This window comes from Manis javanica, chromosome 11, assembly GCF_040802235.1.
Source record: "Manis javanica isolate MJ-LG chromosome 11, MJ_LKY, whole genome shotgun sequence".
In the NCBI taxonomy this organism is placed as follows: domain Eukaryota; kingdom Metazoa; phylum Chordata; class Mammalia; order Pholidota; family Manidae; genus Manis; species Manis javanica.
Genome location: NC_133166.1, coordinates 90,000,107 through 90,018,578, shown reverse-complemented (window position 1 = coordinate 90,018,578; position 18,472 = coordinate 90,000,107). Strand labels below are relative to the sequence as shown.

The 18,472-nt window shown below is 47.5% G+C and overlaps 1 protein-coding gene and 1 long non-coding RNA gene across 22 annotated transcripts in view; one reads left to right on the top strand and one right to left on the bottom strand.

Annotated features, from left to right (window-relative positions):
- Window positions 1-221: 221 nt before the first annotated feature.
- Window positions 222-18,472, bottom strand: part of CACNA1E (calcium voltage-gated channel subunit alpha1 E) — a 581,675-nt gene continuing 563,424 nt past the window's right edge. For 19 of the 21 annotated variants that reach the window (XM_073216846.1, XM_073216856.1, XM_073216857.1 and 16 more), the window contains 5 exons: window positions 14,919-15,030; window positions 12,166-12,294; window positions 11,120-11,300; window positions 10,143-10,333; window positions 222-8,761 (listed from right to left, as the gene is read on the bottom strand). In XM_073216846.1, coding sequence (XP_073072947.1) covers window positions 8,219-8,761; window positions 10,143-10,333; window positions 11,120-11,300; window positions 12,166-12,294; window positions 14,919-15,030 — 1,156 coding nt within the window. In that variant the 3' untranslated portion in view covers window positions 222-8,218. The remainder of the gene's footprint in view (window positions 8,762-10,142; window positions 10,334-11,119; window positions 11,301-12,165; window positions 12,295-14,918; window positions 15,031-18,472) is intronic. The other 2 variants (XM_073216862.1, XM_073216865.1) reach the window with 1 other exon arrangement.
- Window positions 10,313-18,469, top strand: LOC108385689 (uncharacterized). Its single transcript, XR_001850381.3, has 4 exons — window positions 10,313-10,512; window positions 14,214-14,288; window positions 14,922-15,055; window positions 16,203-18,469. It is a non-coding gene; the product is annotated as an uncharacterized lncRNA (long non-coding RNA).

The window sequence follows — 18,472 nt, the reverse complement described above, 5'->3', positions numbered from 1 at the left end:
AGACAAATGGTACTTTTAGTAAAATAAAATCTTCCAGGACCAGGATGTCCCTGGAACTTTGAGAAACTCTGGAATTCCTTGTAACTTGCTGGACTGAGCAAACCTCAGCTACCCACACTGCAGAACCCACCGCCCACTCACCCCAAGAGTCCTGGAGAGGCTTTGACCCATGATCTCCCTTTTTTGGGAGCAAAGAAATAAACAGAGGGAGGGGAATCAGATTGATTAATTCTTTACAAGGTTTTATTTATTCTTTTCTTTGACACCCCCCCCAGAAAAACATTAAAGTTGTTCATCTTTCTTTTATTTGTGATGGTTTTCCTTTTGGATCCAAACGAGCATTTATATTACAGGCTATCCATCTGGTCAACATGCAGTGCTGAACTCTGGCTTTAGGAGAGATGCACCCATACCGTGGGTGGGCCAGCACTGGCTGCGGTTTAAACACTGTAACCAAAGGGGCATCAGGCTGGCACACCACAGTGGATGCTGCCTGCAGGGAAGTGTCTCAAGCGCCTTGACTCACGTTTTGTAAGAGGTGGCAGCGTTTTAACAGCGTAAGGCAGAGCACCCAATTCCCCTCTTGACCCCATCTTACATGCTCATCCTCTAAGAGCAAACTAAAGAGGGAACGGCCTGACCTTTGTCCCAAGGACAGAGGGCATTGTGGGGACACCCTGTCATCTACCTCCTTGCAAGGGGTCTTTTGAGACTAGTAGCACATCCTGCAGAGTTTGAAATTATTCCTGATAAAGATCATCCCCCATCCCACTCACCTCCCTTCTCCCCTCTGGTGACACTTGGACCACTAGGAAGATCAATGAAATCTCTCCACCCTGGCACTGGTATATTGAAGAGTTGCTAAACTCACAGAGATTGTCTTTGGGCTGCTTTAAAGCAAGAACCTCCTCTCTCTCCATTCCCACATCTGGGAAAAACTTTCAGGGCTCTTTAAATCCTCTGAGACCTTCAAATTCACCACCCTAGGTGAGTTGAATGTAAAGAACCACTGTGAACCCAGTATCGTGCTAGTAAGTTTACCTGTGACCTAGTATAAAAGAGGATCCCAGATCATACCCCCTAAGCCTTCTACTTCCTGGGACTAGCTGCTGTTTTCCATCTCAACCTTGTCTTTGTTCTGTAGCTTGTCTTCCTAGCCACTGCCACACCTGGCCCAGCTATGAAATGCCAAGAACACCTGGTACATGAGATTTTTCTCCTCCCTTTGTTTTTCTGGGTGAGTCTCAAATCAAATCTCAGACTCAGTCTGAGTGGCATTGCACCGCTCTCCTGTTATCCCCATAAGGGAGGCTCCCCACCATCGCAGCACTTAGGGTGCCTTTGTGAAAATTTTGGCTTGTTAACAGAACACCAGCAGAGAAAAACACTACTGAAGTGTGGCCTGCAGGCTAAGTATATATCCCCACTGGCAGCCATTAAAATGCAATGCCTATGTTTGTACTATATCTGCTGGGATCTGCTTAACGGCATACAACTCTGTATCAAATGTTCTAAGACCAAAACTATGGTATACTTTAATTGGCAGTTAGATGACATTGGTTAGCCCTCATTTCATATTACCTTGATTTTTAAAAATTGATTAATGGCACTTTGATATTTGGGAGTGTGTTTTTCCCACTCATCCCTTATACAGATTTCTACTAGGCTTGCTTTGTGCAGCAGCTCTTGTATGGTACAGGCCATCACTGTAGGAAATCGGTGTCCTGGAAAGAAAATGGAGTCACCGATAAGGTCAAGTTCAGATTTGGCAGCTTTGACTGTCAGTTTGGGGGCCCTCCTCTAAGTGAGCCAAGCAGGAAGTAGTACTACCTGACACAAATGGATCCTTTTGGATCCAAATGAGCATGTATATTACAGGCTATCCATCTGGTCAACATGCAGTGCTGAACTCTGGCTTTAGGTTGGTCTGGCTCCAGCATAGAGGGAGCTATCCATTCTTATTTCTGACAAACTGGCAGAACAAAGAGAGAAAAACGGACTCACTCAGATTTCCAATGTGGGTTTGGAAAAGATGTCTCTGTAAGGAACCTAAGCTTTAGAGTGTGGTTAATTGATCTAAGACTGCCTTAAGTGTCTACAGAGAAAAGTTACAAGGTCTGAGCATGGAAACTCCACTTCCTTCTTGGATTAAAAAATAAGTCTGGAACTTTCTGTTTTAGAGAGCTAAGAAGAGGAGGAAGGGAAAATGGGAAGAGTAGAGAGTGAAGGAAAGCAAATCTGGGATTCGGGTTCCACTACACATGAAGTTTCTTCCCCTCCCACCCAAAAACCAAAAAAACTAGATGCTTATAGCAATGCAGAGAATTTCACAGGCCCTTGGTGAGTTATAAGGAAAGAAGGTTTTTCTAAATTGAATTGTGGAGACTAAGTGCTTTCATGATGTGTCATTAACTTACTAACTCTTGACAGCCCCATGAATTAGCCAAGCATTAGTATTTCTATTTTCCTAACAAGGGAAAGAGAGATACAATACCCTTGCAGAAGGCACAAATTACTACACAAGACTGAAATACGATTTATTTTTGACTCCCAATTAATTTTCATTTACCAGATTACTGCACTTCTTTTAAAATAATTTTGGCTTTTCATTGCAACATAAATTTTATATTTATTGGTTAAAAATGTCCTGAAAAAAAATGTATACCCATTCTATCATTTCCTTGGCTTTCACTGAAGTTTTAAGGCAGTTTTTCATTAATTGAGGTTATATTTTAAATCCTAGAAGAAGAAGCAAAGATATGGACAGAGAAACTAGAGACAGAGCTGACTTAGAAAGGAGGAGAAAAAAAACAAAAAGGAAACCAGAAGATGGAACTTTTATGTATAGCCTCTGATTTTTGACTCAAATATCACCTTAAATTTGACGGAAACTCCTAAAGATTCAGAAACACTGCAGGGCACAAATGTATCCTTTTTTGCTGCTCTAGAGCAGGTGTGTTACAAAAACATCCAAACAAAAGAACCCCAAAGAAAAATGAACATAAGTCTCCTTACCTCTTTTTACCTAATTTATCTCTTGGTACCCCCAGAAATAAGAATTCAAACTTCAATAATGTATTTACATAGTAGCATGGCTTACTATAAAATCTTTTTTGCGTTTAGAAGGTCAAGATACTATCCCCCTTATTTTTAACATGGGGGGTGTCAGTAGAAAGCAACAAGACTGGAAAGGTCGAAGTGCAGGGTGGGGGCACCCCAGCCTCACCAGCCATCCATTAGACTTCACTGTGAATTCCATTCATATTTCTCAACCAGCTGGCTTGAGTTTTGTTAAGAGAAGTTTTCTAGGCCCTTTGGGTAGGTTGGGACCATCTATGAAGCTGTTCTCTTTGGCTTGGAGTGATGCCTCTGGGATGCAGAAACCTCAGCAGGTCAAAGCAGAAAGGATTAAGGGAAGCAAAAGATGGCTTTTTCAGAAACCAAAGAGAGTTCTTTCTGTTCCTAGTCTTTTGTTTCTCCAACTGGTATATACATCTATGTTCTCTCCCTGGGTGAGTCACAGCACATGACAGAGGACAACTCACGCCAGCCGTCTATGGTTGAGCCTGCGTCTGAAACCAGCAGGGAAGCCTGCTGCTGCTCTGTGGGGGTGGACCTGGCTACAATGCACTGGGTGGTCCAGAGAGGAAAGCACAAAAGTCAAAAGAACAAAGCTGCTAATCAGGCAGTGCTTAATAATGTGGGATCCCCTCTGGTTATCTCATGGGATGGTGAGGTCATAACTATTTCATTTGGCTTTTGTTAAAGAGTCTTAAGATGGAGACAGACTTAGCCAAAGATGGATCTGATTCCTTTCGGGGCTCCTGGCTGGCCACTTGCTAAGGGCCTGACTCTTTCTTCTTTCCTTTACCAAAAGTCCTCTCCTGAACCTCCTAGGTAGTGCTCAGTGCCCTGGAATCCAAGGAGGATGGACAGACAGAATGGGTGAGAAGCAAGTGAGAAAGAGTTGACCCCAAGGTGTGGAATGCTCCCCGTCACTATGACTCTCGGCCCTCACTGGTAACAGGCCTCGAAGGGTCTCAAAACATAAAATGTGGAACTGATAAGAACAGCAAAGTTTCTTAACCCTCAAGTCTCATAAAGTCCCTGCAAGTAGATGACCATCTGCTTCCCTGCATTCCCTCTTCATATAACCTCATAATATTTATATATTATAGCTGAACTGAGAAATTAAAGCATCTCTCAATTTATCCCCGGCTCAACCCACTAAAGAAATACTCTGTTCAACAATGAGACCTCCAGAGTAGGCTTTAGAAATAGGATGTAATGAAAATTTGAGAACTTTCCTAAAAAGACCAAAATTATTAAACTTTGCTTCATTATTTCAGGAAAGACCTAATTTCCTGCTGTGGGCTTTCACTGATATGTGGATGTTTCATATGCACACCTCAACCATCCCACACCTTCTACAGTTTCAGATCATTTTGCAGAATGTCCCCTGGTGAGCTCCCACCACACGTGTTTCATGAGAATGAAGCATTCCCCAACAGCAGAGAGCAGAGGCAGGCAGATCAGCAGCTAAGCCTGCAGGGGGTGGATTTAGCCATCTCAGGAGTTGGATCAAGGCTACCATGCAGCCAAACAAGGGCTGGGGTGAGAAAAGAGGGCAGAGGATGCTCAAGTTCATCAGAAAGGCTGTACGGGGGTTGGGGGGACAGATGTGTGTAGGGCAGTGAAATGCTGGCTGAGTGGTGCAATATGGAGCCATCTTTTTGTGGTCCCAGAATCAAGGGAGGGCAAAGTTTACAACACAACCTCTAGAGTTTGGCTTCAGAGAAATCTTTTCAGTGATCCTAGTACCCCAAAGGGACACTGAATGGGGAACGGAAGTGGTACCCAGAATAAAAACAGGTTCTTTAGCTAGAAGAGTGGACAGCCCAGTATGTTGTGTCCATGGCTCATGTTGAGCCTGGGGGCCACTCAAAGGTCCCACCCTAACGGTGTAGGTGCCTCTCTCCTGACCCGGCTCTCAGGGCATCTTGGCCTAGAGCTCTGTCTCCATGTCTGAAGGTCTGCTGGCACTCTGTACTGGCAGAATGCTGGTAAAAAGTGGTGGTTGAAAGACGGAGAGAGACACAGAAAAAGGAAGCCACGTGAATTCCCCACCAGAAGTCTGGGGCCTTAAGTGGAAAAAGGTGTATTTAAATGCAAACCCAGTTAGTTTTCTCTCTACCTTGGTTTCTTTTCTTTCCCTCCCTCCCGCCTTCTTTCTTGCGTTGAGAAGATGCTGAAGACTTAGAATAGGGAGGGAAACTGGATGTAGAGCTGAAGATCCTGAGAGGACCTAAGTTGGGTCACGCTGTGCATCTCAATGCCTGGTGGCAGCCCCAGTTGCTTGGGGTTTCTCAAGATGCTGCCATCCTCTTTAATCCCAAGAGAAGCATGAGTTTGGAGATCTAAAGGGGCCTCTCTTCAAGAGAAAGAGCAGAGGCAGAATGTGATGCCTAGGAAGGGACGTCCCGGTCAGCTAGTAAGAGGGAAGGCTGGAGTTCATAATTAGTCAGAGGTGGAAAGAAACTGTTATAAGATGACTGTGATAATGAGTTCCATGACTCAGCAGAAAATTATCTCATTTTCTGTACTTAATAGAAGGGTAATGCAGGTTAAGGGATAAGAAAACTGATTTTTGGGTCAGGGGACCACACTTGTGGTACTTCATGCCACTTTATTCAGGACTCAAATAATTGTATGTGCGTTTAAGGAGTTCAGGTGTCCCGGAAGGTCTCCTGGCACAGTAAATTTGGTGTCTGTAATGTTTACCAGCAAATTCCATTTTTGGTAATTGCTCTGCCAGCCTAAGTTGCCCCTAGTGTTGAAATGGCATAGGCATCACTTCAGTTCCCTTAAAACAGTGCACTGGACTTGCTGGCTTGGAATGGGCATCCTGCTGTAGGCCTGTCCCTGGGAAAAACTGCACTGCCAAGGTAGAAGCAAGCAATTTGTGCGCGCAAAGCAGCCCATAGTAGCGCTTTGGCATGAAATGATGCCGAGCAGAGGAAACCTTTTAACAATACAAGGCCCAGCGTCTGAGTCTTATGTAACAATCATGCCTGTTAGGATCAGGGCATCACACAGTTACGTTCACATTCCCAACTACTCCCGAGCACACAGGTGCTGAGCAGAAGAGGGAAACAGAAGAGGGTCTAAGAGTGGCAGGCTTTTGTCTCTGCCTCATCTGTCTCCTGCCCTGGGATTACTTTGGTCTGCGGGCCGGCTGCCCATGGGTCATGAAGCTCCATCAGTATCTAGGAGAGAAGGTGGGGCCGTGACAAAAGGCCCCGCAGCCGTGTGGTGGTATCTGGCATTTCAGGGCCTACGCAGCTTTGCCATCATTCTCTTACAATCAAAAGAACAAAACAAACAAATGAAAATAAGAAAAAAACAGCCGCTGACTGCTCCTACCCAAGAGGTAGAGCCTAACAGGGCTAGAGGAGGATAAAAAAGTGTTTATCTACTGTGATCTCCACCGAGGGGCCTCCGAGTCTCCGCATAAGAGGGCCTGCCTGGCAGCCTCTCCGGGGGATCCTTCCAGCTACTGAGACCATGCATTTCCCCAGGTGAGGACACGTGTCCCACCGATGGACAACCTGCGCCAAAGAAGACTGATCAGCCAGACATGAGCTCTCGTTTTCTCAATGCTTCTGTTTTGGGGGTTAGGAATGAGAGAGCGGCCTGAGGCTGCCTTCTGCCCAGCTCTTATTCTGAGGAGGGGTAAAGCCCAGTCCTGGCCCGGGGAAATGGGCAGGGCCCCTGGGGCCTCAGGCTTGTCACGTTGTGCGGTGAGGCCCCATCAGAGCCTGCTTTGCTCGGAGCAGCAGCCCAGGTCTAAGCTGAGGTATATTTACTAGTCATCTTAAAGTATCCTGACAAACTGACCCTCAACCACAGACCAGCTGCAGAAGCTGCCAGACCAAGGGTCCCTCCTTCCCAGGAAGCCCTGGGTAAACTCAGACTGACTCTCACATTGAAGCTTCTCGTTTCAATCTATGGGCCTTCCCCATCTCCATAGAGGTCCCTACGAGGTGATGCGTGGCCCCTCTTGGATACGTGTGTGCTGCCCTCTCAGGGAGTGGCGGGGGGCCTGGGCCTCTGCCACTGGCCTCACTGCGTTTGGCACAGCACCAGCTTTGCTGCTTAGCAGAGAGGCCCACTGCCCCCAGGCCAAGTCTGGGCTGCCACTCAGTCTGCATGTGCTGTTAGGGCTGGAACACTGTTCTACATACTCCTGTACTGGCTGGAAGGCACACTCTGCCTTGAGACCTCACGTGCCCTCTTCCACCCTTACCCCCCCTCAGGGTTCCCCCATGACCTGCATCTGGACGACTAAGGCTGGACTCAACTCTCCTTAGCTGGGGCCTGGCCACACCGGTGGTTGAATACTTTTAAAATGCTATCCTTCCCAGAGTCTATGCCCTGCTGCTGCTCCTGGGGGACCTCCCTGGCCTCTCCCAGCACTCCCAGCACCCACGCCCGGGGAACAGGCCTGCACCCACCCGCACACCCTGTTTGCTGCCTCTGGCCCTCCCCTCCACGGTGCGGGCTGCTGGGCTATGGCTGTGCGCACCCAGACCAGCCCTGACTGCTGCTACCTGGCACCCTCACTCCTTCCACGTCAGCTTCCTCCCGGCTCCCCGTGTCCACCCCTTGGCATCCAGTGCTCCTGAACTCGGCCTGTGTGCTTTGGGGGAGACGAGCTGTAGGAAAATGCAGAAGGTGCTGCTGCAGTGCTCCAGCGCCAGCAGTGCTGGCAGAGGAGCAAGAGCAGACGGTGGAGCAGATTCCTCTCCTCCGGTGTCCAGGACTCCCCAGTTAAGAGCTTCAGGCTTTTTGGGGCAATGGGCATGCCTCTGGGCCAGCTCAACCCCTCCACAGCTCCGAGAAGCGTGAGAAGGGGCAGGGGCAAGCAAAGCTGTCCTCGTGCCCCTCCTCCTGTGGGAGTAGCCCTCCATGTTCTTGTATTTTCTTTCCCCAGCAAAGAGGCAGAACTATGGCAGTGCTCATCTTGCAAAGGGAAATGAAGCAGTTTGGTGGGTGTGACTGGTTTTCCGGTTGCCTTTCCTCCTCCTCTCTGATAATGCACCATGTCCTTCCATCTTCCTCTTTCCTCTTCCTCCCCCCCGGGCTGCACTGGCTTCCCAATTCAGTCTTGGTTTTCTCTGTGTGAGAGAAGGGCATGCATCGGAGGGGGGAGCAGCCTCTAGCATTTGTCATCTTCTTCTGTGTCACTCAGGAGGTCGCTGACAGCGCCACACATCCCGCCCGGCCCTGGCCCCCCACGCCTCCGCCGCCGGTAGTGCCCGTTGGGCATCTGCCAGCTGTGCCGCAGGGGCGGGGCTGAGCCGATGGTGTTGGACCGGCCCAGGCTGGTGGCCACTGCAGCTTCGAAGGTGAGCGTCTCCTCCTCGCCACAGTCCGAGGCATGGGAGTCTTCGTGCAGGGACAGGTAGGGCTCAGAGATGTAACGCTGTGGGGAGGGGTGTTGGCCCTGCTGTGCCTGCCTGGAGTTGGAAAACTCGGCCAGGCCAGCGTCGTTGCTCTCCAGAGCTTGGGGAGCCAGTGGGGAGCTGCCCTCGCTCCCGTCAGCGGGTGGAGAGATGCTCCCAGTGTGTCGTATCAGGGAGCTGTAGGAAAGAAGGGGCCGAGGCTTCGGAGGGATGGGTGGGAGCTGCCGGCGACTTCGTCGTGGGGTGCTGGTGTCAGAGATAGAGGGGATGGAGCTTTCACTCAGGGAGCCCGTGCCCTGTACAGCAGGAGAGACATGGCTTGTTAGACTGGGTCTGGCAGGATCCCTTGGGACCCTGTTACAGTCCCTAGCCCCTCTTATAGAGGGCCACTGGAGGCCGCTCTGCTACAAGTCGTGTCCACTCAAGGATGCAGGGACTAAAGGAGACTGAGGGGACAATGCCACCTGGACTACGATACATCAGTTTTAGCATGCAGGTCTTGTTAAATGCAGATGTGGGCCCACAGGTCTGGGATGAGGTCTGAGAGTCTGCATTTCTAAAGAGCTCCCAGGTGCTGCTGGTCCATGGAACAAACACACTGAGTGGAAGGATGTGGACACTCCATGTATGTATACGAGTAGCACATGGATGGAAAGATGAACTACATGAAAGGTAAACAAAGGATCTAGAGTTTCTCTGGGAGAGCTTTCCTGGGAAGTGGTCTGAAGGAAATGGCAAACGCCTTCCATCATCTTCCCTTTTTGTCTCTGTGCACTGCTAAGATTCACTCTGCTTCTATAGCTACACACTCACCTGCCAGTTCAGCCTCACTGGACCTGCTCACCTGTTTCCAGGTGTCAGTAAATAGACCTCCAGGATGACGTGCTCAGGGCATGTGTGACCTATGAGCCACCAGCTCAAAATCCCTGGGGGAAGGCTCTTCCCAAAGGCAGACTGCTGGGTTTCACTTCCCAGGTGGTCTCACTACTCAAACAGGCTCCTTGAGGTACCAGGACAAGACACAGAAGCTTCTGTTCTACACTAAAACTTGCAAACCACTTCTCTAGAAGCAAGCTTCTCAGCTGCCTCTGTCGCTGAACACCTGCTATAGCAGCCCGCACACTTCTCTGCTGCTCACTGTGGTTGAGCAGGTCTCCCGTCTGGGCCCTGACGGCCTTGCAGATAGGTAGGGCTGGAGGGGGGGTAGTAGGGAGCAGGAAAGCAGGGCCAGAGAATGTCTTTACACAGCACTGCTAGTAATTTCTTAGGCACTGGCTGGTGTTTCAGCCACAGGCAGGAAGAAGAGACGGTTTTCCCAGGGATGGCTGGAAGCTAGGCAAATGCGGTTGAATCACCATTCCAACCGACACCAAGGTTAGTGCGACTGGTCAAAGAGACTTTTCTGGCTGACGCATTCGTGAACTTGTTTATTGGAGCTGTGGTTCTGAGTTCTGAGGACTGAGATGGGAGGACCCCTTGGAGGACTCTCAGGCTTGTGGGGAATTCGTATCACTGCTGAGTACACAAGCATCAAATAGCTAACTTCTCTGCATCATGGATGTAGTTTCCTGTGAAACTGAGGCCGGTGTGGGTACTGCATGCCCCCATTTTGTGCCTACTGTTAACAGACCACCCTCCCCTGTCTTTGCAGAGGCCTGGCTTCCCCTCTGTGCTCACCTGTCTGTCAGGGGTCTGTGACCTGCCCTCACTGGGAGACCTGGACTGCCGGCGCTCTGGGGACTCCCAGTCGGCCTGGGTCCCTCGCTCCTCGGAGTTGCAGCGGGAGACATCGGGAGAGAGAAGATGCTTCCGCTCTTTTGATCGGCCCCGCTCTCTGCCCCCGGAGCGGTGGGTGTCGGACTTGTGGCCTAGGGGATGACGAAAGCAACCGATCATAACTCTGCCCATGCTGGCTACTGAACACAAAGACAAGTCCTGCAGCCTGGGACTGGGACGCTAAAGAATTCCGGCATCTCCAGGCATGCCAACAGGGGATCCGCAAGGGATGCTGGAGAAAAAGACTGGAAAATTACCCTGTCATGAAAAGGTAAGGTACATATGGCCACTGGGAAGACATGTATGTCAAAGGATGCAATCTGTTCTCTTCTCCTCCTGTTTATGCTAGATACAGTCAAATAGAAACTTTGCCAACAATCTGGCCCGGGTATTCTCTCTAAACATGGGTGTGTGACATTTTTAGGGGAAAGATGGTTATCAGTAGAAGGGAATTAAGGAAGTTACTGTGAATTAAATAATGACACACAGCATGTAATGCCAGGGTGAGAACCCTGGGACTGAAACCAAAGGATTTTATTAGTCCCTTTTCCGCCACTTAGTGGCCCTATGATATGGGGCATGTTATTGCTTTATTTCCTTATCTAGTAAAGAATTTGAACCAGACTAATGGTTTTCTATCAGAATGACCCATTTCCTTAAAAACAAAAAACTCAAATACAGAAAACAACTCTCATCAGGCTGTGTTGCTTTGTTCACGGTGGGGGTCAGTCAGGGAACCCCCTCTGGTAAGGCGCATCCTCCTTTCCTCCACTCTCCCTAGCCTCTATCTGGTTTGTTATAGTGATGTTTCAGTCCTCACCAGAACCGGCCCATTAGGGCAGGAGCCGGAAAAGAAAGGAACACAAAGCCCTCCTCACCTGAGTCAGAGTTCAGGCGATGGGCCGACAGCCTCAGAGAGGAGTGGTAACTCCGGCGACGAGACTTGTAGGTGTTTTCACTGCTTCTCTCCATGGAGAATTCCTCCAGCCACGAAGAATTTGGACGTTTATCCCGAATAGTGGAAAATGAACGTCTCATGGAGCCAGGGTCCGTCATCACCTGCAAATACGAGCCCGCACAAGGTCAGCATTAGTTACTGAGGTCTAAAAGGAAGGAAGAAGGGGAGCTGAGACGGTTGAAAACTGCACCTTGTACCCTCCCTCGACTCCCTCTTGCTCAGATCTTAGCTGAAGAAGGCTGTTCCCCAAAGGCTCTATGTTAATACAGTCCCTGGGTCTGGCCAGTACCTGCATTGTGTCAAAATGTCTACACCATGAAAGGGGCACATGGCTCAGCCGTTGGGTTCTTTGCCCTCGCCAGAGAACTTGCCCCTCAGCGCCAGTGCTCGGGAGAGCCTGGGACCCAACAGCTCCTAAGAAGACACAGCTCTCCCTCCATCAGTCCTGTCCTGGCCTCACCTGAAGCTCTGGCACTTTGATTCACCACAGACGTCAAAACAGATCCACAAAAACTTCTTGTCTCTGTCAAAACTTGATGTAAGACAGACAGACAGGAAAAAGGAGCCAGGAGGAACAGACAAAGAAATGAGGTGTGGCCTGCACTACTTAGGACAGACAGTCCCGACAGCTGTGTGGGTGACCTGCAGTGTGTGCTAGAGGGGCTGGGCAAGGAGACAAGGAAGGGGGAATACACAGGAAGACCCCTGGGAATTCCTGCATGGCTGGCTGAGTCTTAGGGTGTTGAGCCATCTTGCTGGCTAGCATATTGTGGCTAGGGCTTCGCTGAAAACACACCATGGAGGAGCAGACGCTAGAGAGAAGCCACTGAGCCAGGTTTTGCTTATAGGAAAGGGGTTGGGGTAAGTCAAGGGCTTATCTGAATATATCAGATGTTTTTTCAGAACCCATCAGTTTAATACAGCCCAGGATACCACTGCATATGGTAGGTGGTAGCTGCTTTTTACCTGGGGATCCACAGTCAGGCGTGGCATAGAGGATGCCCTCCCAGATCCCGCATGCTCCCGGGTGTCCGAAGGAAGGTAGATGCCATGGTTAGAGGGCTGCACGCTTTTTAATTCACTAACCTCTGGCTCCTGGAAATAAACACACGGCTGAGCTTGTGGGACTTGGTTCCACCTCATTGCTTCTTACTTCCAGTGGATGATTCTACCTCCTTCATACCAAGAATGGCTTTTAGAAGAGAGACTTGCATCTTTAAGGTCTCTGTTGTAAGTGGGTGTCCATATATAGACATATGTGGTGCATAAGGTGTCCCAAACAGCTCTAGCTGGGACTGAGAGGTAAAGATCACCTTTTTTTAGGTAAGTACCATCTTATTTATCACTAAGCAATGCTTCAGATTTTATAGCTTTGTAAAACATTGGTCACAATACTTTCTAGATAGGTGACATTTACTTTCCGAGAGTTGGTAGTGTTGGGTTTATTCTTTTAATCTGCAGAAATGATCTATCAGAGACCAGGATTCTAAGGAAAGTCACCTATTTCTGATGTCAAGTATATCTTCTCAAACTATCAAAAAATGTGGTAGCTGACTCCTGCCAGGGATGTTCTAGACTAGTGCAGTATACAATAGAAATATAATGCAAACTATTTATATAATATATATCAAAATATTCTGTCAACATGTAATCAATGCAAAAAAAATGGTATCTTTTACATTTTATGGTACCAAGTCTTTGATGTTGTTGTGTGTTTTAGAGCACATCTCAATTTGGACTGATCATATTTTAAGTACTCAATTACCACATCTGAATAATGGCTCTTGTATTGGTCTATGCTACTCTAAAACATTAGAAAGTTGGATTGGGAATCTCTTTGGTCCTACCAAGCTCTTTTATTTATTTTCCTGGTTAAAGAATTTTAGTCTGGCAAATGTACATGCTCTATGCAGGTAGCTAGTAGAGTTGCCTTAGAAATGTTTACATGGACCATTGAAGAGACCTAGGAATCTGGAGATTATACCAGAAAAAAGCTTTTTTTTTTTTTTTTTTAGGAGCTGATACCCTGAAAACCTGGATGTAAGAGTAGGGCACTGCTAAAGGAAAGGGTGCCCGAGATTGCTCCTAAGCCTCCATGGTTTCTGTTGTGATTAGAAAAACTGCCTTCTAGGACATGTGCTATGTGCACGTGAGGAAGTTAGTGTTTGCAGTACATGCTTTATAGAGCACACAGGTCCAATTTGAAACAGACGTGGTAACAATTGCCATTTACAGGTGTCAGAGGTGGTGCAAGACGTATGCACACACACACAGATCACAGCCACGCCTCAGGACGTGGAGCAGGGGGGCCCCAAGGGATGGGCAGGAGCACACAGTGGTGAGTGTGTAGCATGGGCTGACACCTGACTTGAATTACAGACGCCGGTACTGACAATGAGATGAACACATATCCAGAAAGTCCTTGCACTACGGCTCAGCCCTGGGGAACCCAGGGAAATGAAGATGCAATAAAGAAAGGCTCCCTGTGAAAGAAAGGACACATTATTGAGATATTTCCCAGCCAGAAACCTCACCAGGCAGGCCAGCTGTAAAATGCTGAGAGTTCCTTTGAACCAGCAAACTATCTGTACCAATTAATCCCTGGGCCTTGGTGCTAAACTCCTCAGGAAGGCAGGCAGTGAATTACTCCAAGGAGTCCCACCCACCTTACTAAGAGCACACTCAGGCACTCACTCATGCACTGGTCCAGCTATTTCCCCATGTAACTACTTACATTTCCCTGTCTCAGCTGCCACCGGAGACAGAATCACCCATTTGTTCGAGCTACTGTTTTGTCCCCCTCTGGAAGGTAACCATTCCATGAGACATGCACTCCACAGCCAGACCACACCCACACTCTACCCACATCATCGGTTCAGGATGGCTCTGGGTGCACAGTAGCAGTGGGAGGACCACGAGAGAAAAACTCAGGGGAATTACAATCAAAGTGACATGGAAACCCCTTAGTATGAATGATCTATACTGACTTTTGGGTTTTGTCTTTTTCTTTCCAGGCCAATGAATACTTGGGCTTTAAGTCTAAGCTCATAAGGGAACTTAACCTCATGGTTCTTGGACTAAGAATAATGGTAAAGTCTATTACCTTTTGGAATTACATTTTAGCTTTGTATTAGAAAAACCTAAGTTCACTCCATCCTCTCTTACCCAAGCTTAAACTTGATTTGGTGGATTTCTTAGGAATTTTACCATTAATGCTAATGAAAAGCTTTCAGCTCAGGAGAGTGATTTTAAGGACTTCCTAGAATGCATATGACCTTGTAGAATTGTGACGAAAAAGGCCAGTTTGCCTAAACCCACCCAGAGCAGAGGTAAGAGATTATTCTGTATCTCCTGGTGGACAGTGAGTCACTGTTGCATATGCTACTCAAGTTCTCCAGGAGGTGGGCATTACTAAAGGCCACCTGGGGCATCTCTGTGTTGCCAGAAGCAGTACCTGGCTACATTAAGCTGCCTGGTTTGTGCCACTGATTCATCCTAAGGCTCCACATCAAAGGCAAGATTTTATTTGCGACTTTTGCTTCTACACTGGATGCTCAGGGGCATCAATTCAGAGGGCTTGGCTTGAAGCAATTTAAGCTCCTGCAGCAGGTGAGGGGCCTCTGGGATTGTAAAACCTGAAGAGGGAACTCAGCTATGAGAGTGGGTGAGATCAGGAAACCAAGGAACTATTTTTGAGGTCATGTAACTCATTCATTCACCAGAGACTGCTGTTCCTGGAACTGCCCATCATCGGCTGGTTCCATACAGGCCAACTGGAATATTTCCTGGGGGGAGAGTGGACTCATCGAAGGATATCCGCCATGGCCACTCCTGAAAAACAATGCCAAAATCAGAGGTAATACGCTGCCTCAGCTGCCACTACAATTCCCACCCCAGACACGACGTCCTTCCCAGAAAGGACAACACCCTTTAGCCAGCTTATAACCTGGAACATATAGGTGCCTGGCCCTAGAATGAAAAATTAAAAAGCACTGGAAAAGAGAAACTGCTGTTTTCAACCTACCTTTGGAACCATTCATCATTCTAAAGGAGACTAGCCTATCTGTGTAACAAGTGACATTATTTGTCACATTCAGCCATGGAAGACCAACAATAGATTGTAAACCTGTTTCTGCTCAATTTCTCCATTTGGGGGAATAGTGCCATAGTTTGAACTGTGTTTAAATATTAAGGAGTCATGGTCTTTTAAAAGAGTTCCTCTGTTTTCAGTAAGAAGATGGCTTTATAAGGCCATTATCTCTGGCTTAACTAAACAATTCAATGCCCTGAACATTTATGGAAGGGCTACTCTGTGCCTGACATGGCATCTGTTGGTTTTTGAACTGGGTGGAATGATTTCAGAGGTGGCGATGAGGAATGAGGACAGCGACCAACTGGCCAAGTGTTCAGAGGGCTCTGAATGAAAGGCATGCCTGTTATTAAACCACTGTTTGATAACCGCAGACACGCTTAGTCTGCTTAGCCGGGTGGGAGAACAAGACCATTTGGCTGTTTCTGGAGCTAGGAGGGAGAGATGGGTCTCCCCCAGTGTCACGCCGAGGCTCCGGGAGAGCCATTTCTAGTTGAGTCTAGAGCTGGGGACGCTGCCTCCACTGGAAAAGGTGAGGCATGAACAAGGGTTGCCAGTTGCTTAAAAACAACCCATAGGTACTTAGATTGGATCACAGAGAGAGTTGAATAGCAGAGCGTCACCCAACCTGTCCCCTTGCTGCCAGGGAGGGCTTTCACTACATTTTCACAACTGCTACAGAGAGAGCTGATATTTAAAATGACTGCTTAACTGTCAGTCATCTTCCTCAGCGTGCCTATTCCTAAGAACTACCAGAGACAAGAAGAACATGCTGTATAAGAAATGGGTCCCTTTTTGTCTTACACAAATGTAGAGAGGATCCTTGGAATCACTGAATAACTCTTAAGAGTCACGTAATTTGAACCCGAGTGACCTCCTACCTTTAAAACCTTGTCTGCCTTCTCGTTGTTAGGATGAAGCCCAGAATCCTGAACCCGGCCTCTCTCATGATCTGGTTCCTACTGTGCCAGCTCCTCTTGCTCCAGGAATTCCAGACAAACTGGACTCTGTTCTTGAATATGCCAGGCTTCTTTCTGCCTCAAGAAGCTATTATAGACTGTGTCCAGACAGCAGATTGCTTCTCTCCAGCTCCCCTGTCCAAACTTCTTTCACATTCTTTTGAATTTATCCTTCAAAATTCTTACTAAAAGTGACGTGCTTAAGGAAGGGATCCGACGTCTGGCCCCGCCACACGCACCTGCTCAGATCTCCCTCTCATGCACGCACTCAGATCATGCTACAGTTTTTCTTCTTGCCACTTAACAGCACTGTAATGAAACCACTGGAAATGATCACTTTTCTTCTTCCCAATAATTCTTTCTTATCTGGTTTTCCACCAACGTAAGCTCAGTGAAGGAGGAGTTTTGCCTGTTATGTTCACCCCTCTACTTCCAGGACATCTCCACTCTGTACTGGGCTCTAGAAACACAGATGGTCCTGGTGAGTCTCTCCCAGGGTCCCCGTTTTAGGAAATGCATTGGAAACCTGAAGGTCATCTTTGATTCTTCCTACTTCTTTATTACATGTACCAAATCCTATCCATTCTCACTACTAATTATCTCTCCCCATTTCTATCCTGTTAGCCCAGCCAGTCATTAATAATTTATACAGCCACAGTCCCTGACCAAATGGTGTGCCAGCTCTCAAACTGCTCCCCTCCCATCCACTGAGGACACACTGAATTCAAGACTTACCTTTGAAAAGCCCAAAGCTGACCATGTTCCTCTGGTACATACAACCTCGTTTTCCTGCTTGTAATGCTCTGAGGCTGGCCTCTGTGCAGCTCTCCAAACTCACCTCCACTGAGCTTTCTCTGCTCCAACCATCCTGACAGTGTTTAGGATCCTTAAACTTCCCATTCTTTCACCTTTCCTGAAGAGCTTGCCTTCAGATCTCACTCAAACGGTACTTCCTCAGGGAGGCCTCCCCCAACCCTCCAACTAGGTGACGTGCTCCCTTTCCACAACATCTCAGAAGCCCAGCCTTTTGTATGTTGGCCAGCTTCTCAGCCATATTCGATTTCAATAAGTATTGGTTAAGTCAATGACTAAATGAGTCAATAAACACATGGGAGAGAAGCTCCTATGATCCTATGATAAAGTTATTTTGTACCACAAATTGTCGTGGTAAGACAGGGATCTAGATGGAGGAGGGTGACCTCCATTTCTAAGCCAAGATGCCCTGAAAAGCACTTTACACCCTTCCAATGAGGAACTTCTGCTGCTCCAACCATACCTCCTTCCCGAATAGACCAAAGATAAACATTTGCTTGTTTTCTGAAGACAGGAGAATCCATACCCTGATACCTCATCACATCAAAACTACTTGTAAAGAAAGATACAGGGCTCTAGAACAGAGCCTAGAAGCTGGTCCCTTTCTTTTCTTTCAAGAAAAGAAAATCCAATGTGTTGGATTGTGACCTGTGAGATCAATGCTTTTCAAAAACAGGTCCCCGACACAACAGGAAAAAAGAAAATAATAATGGTGTGTGAGATTCCAAATGGCATTCTGACAGGGCTCATTCCCAAGCCCTGAATTTCACTCCCCTGGGTTCAACGCAACCACAAAAACTCATTTACACTGGATAGAAGGATTCCTGCCCTTGGGGTACTCACTACTTGCTTGCTGAGATAGCAGGGTAGTGTTATAATGAGATATGTATGCTATTACATATGACTCGTGATCAAACTGGGGCGAAGCTTTGCAATGCCAAAGAATGGGCAGATTCCTTAATTAGGGTTTTATTTCCACTTCTAATATAAAAAAAAATAGTTTTTTTTTGCCTTATCTAAGGTTCCTTTTGTTCATTATAGGTAACAGTGTAGAGGGAATGCTCTAGTTAGAAATGGACTTAAATTCCAGTTCAGCCATGTGGCTTTGGGTAACTTATTTAACCTTACTGTCCAGCTTTTTCATTTGAAAGTAGTCATACTAATATAGACCCTTCTTCCTTTGTCCAATCACAGTGCTCACTGTCTCTTGAGCTGGCCACCGTGCTGCACAGGCTTAGTCTGCTTTGCTATTACCCTGCTGAATAACCTTTCTAAGATACAGAACGTTGTCTTTTCAACCGCAGAGAAAGGATCATTCCGAGTTCATATTATTTCTCTGGCACTTCCGGGCCTACACAATGGCAAGCGAGACCAAATGCAAGCAGGAGAGCCATGAACCCTTCAGTTATAC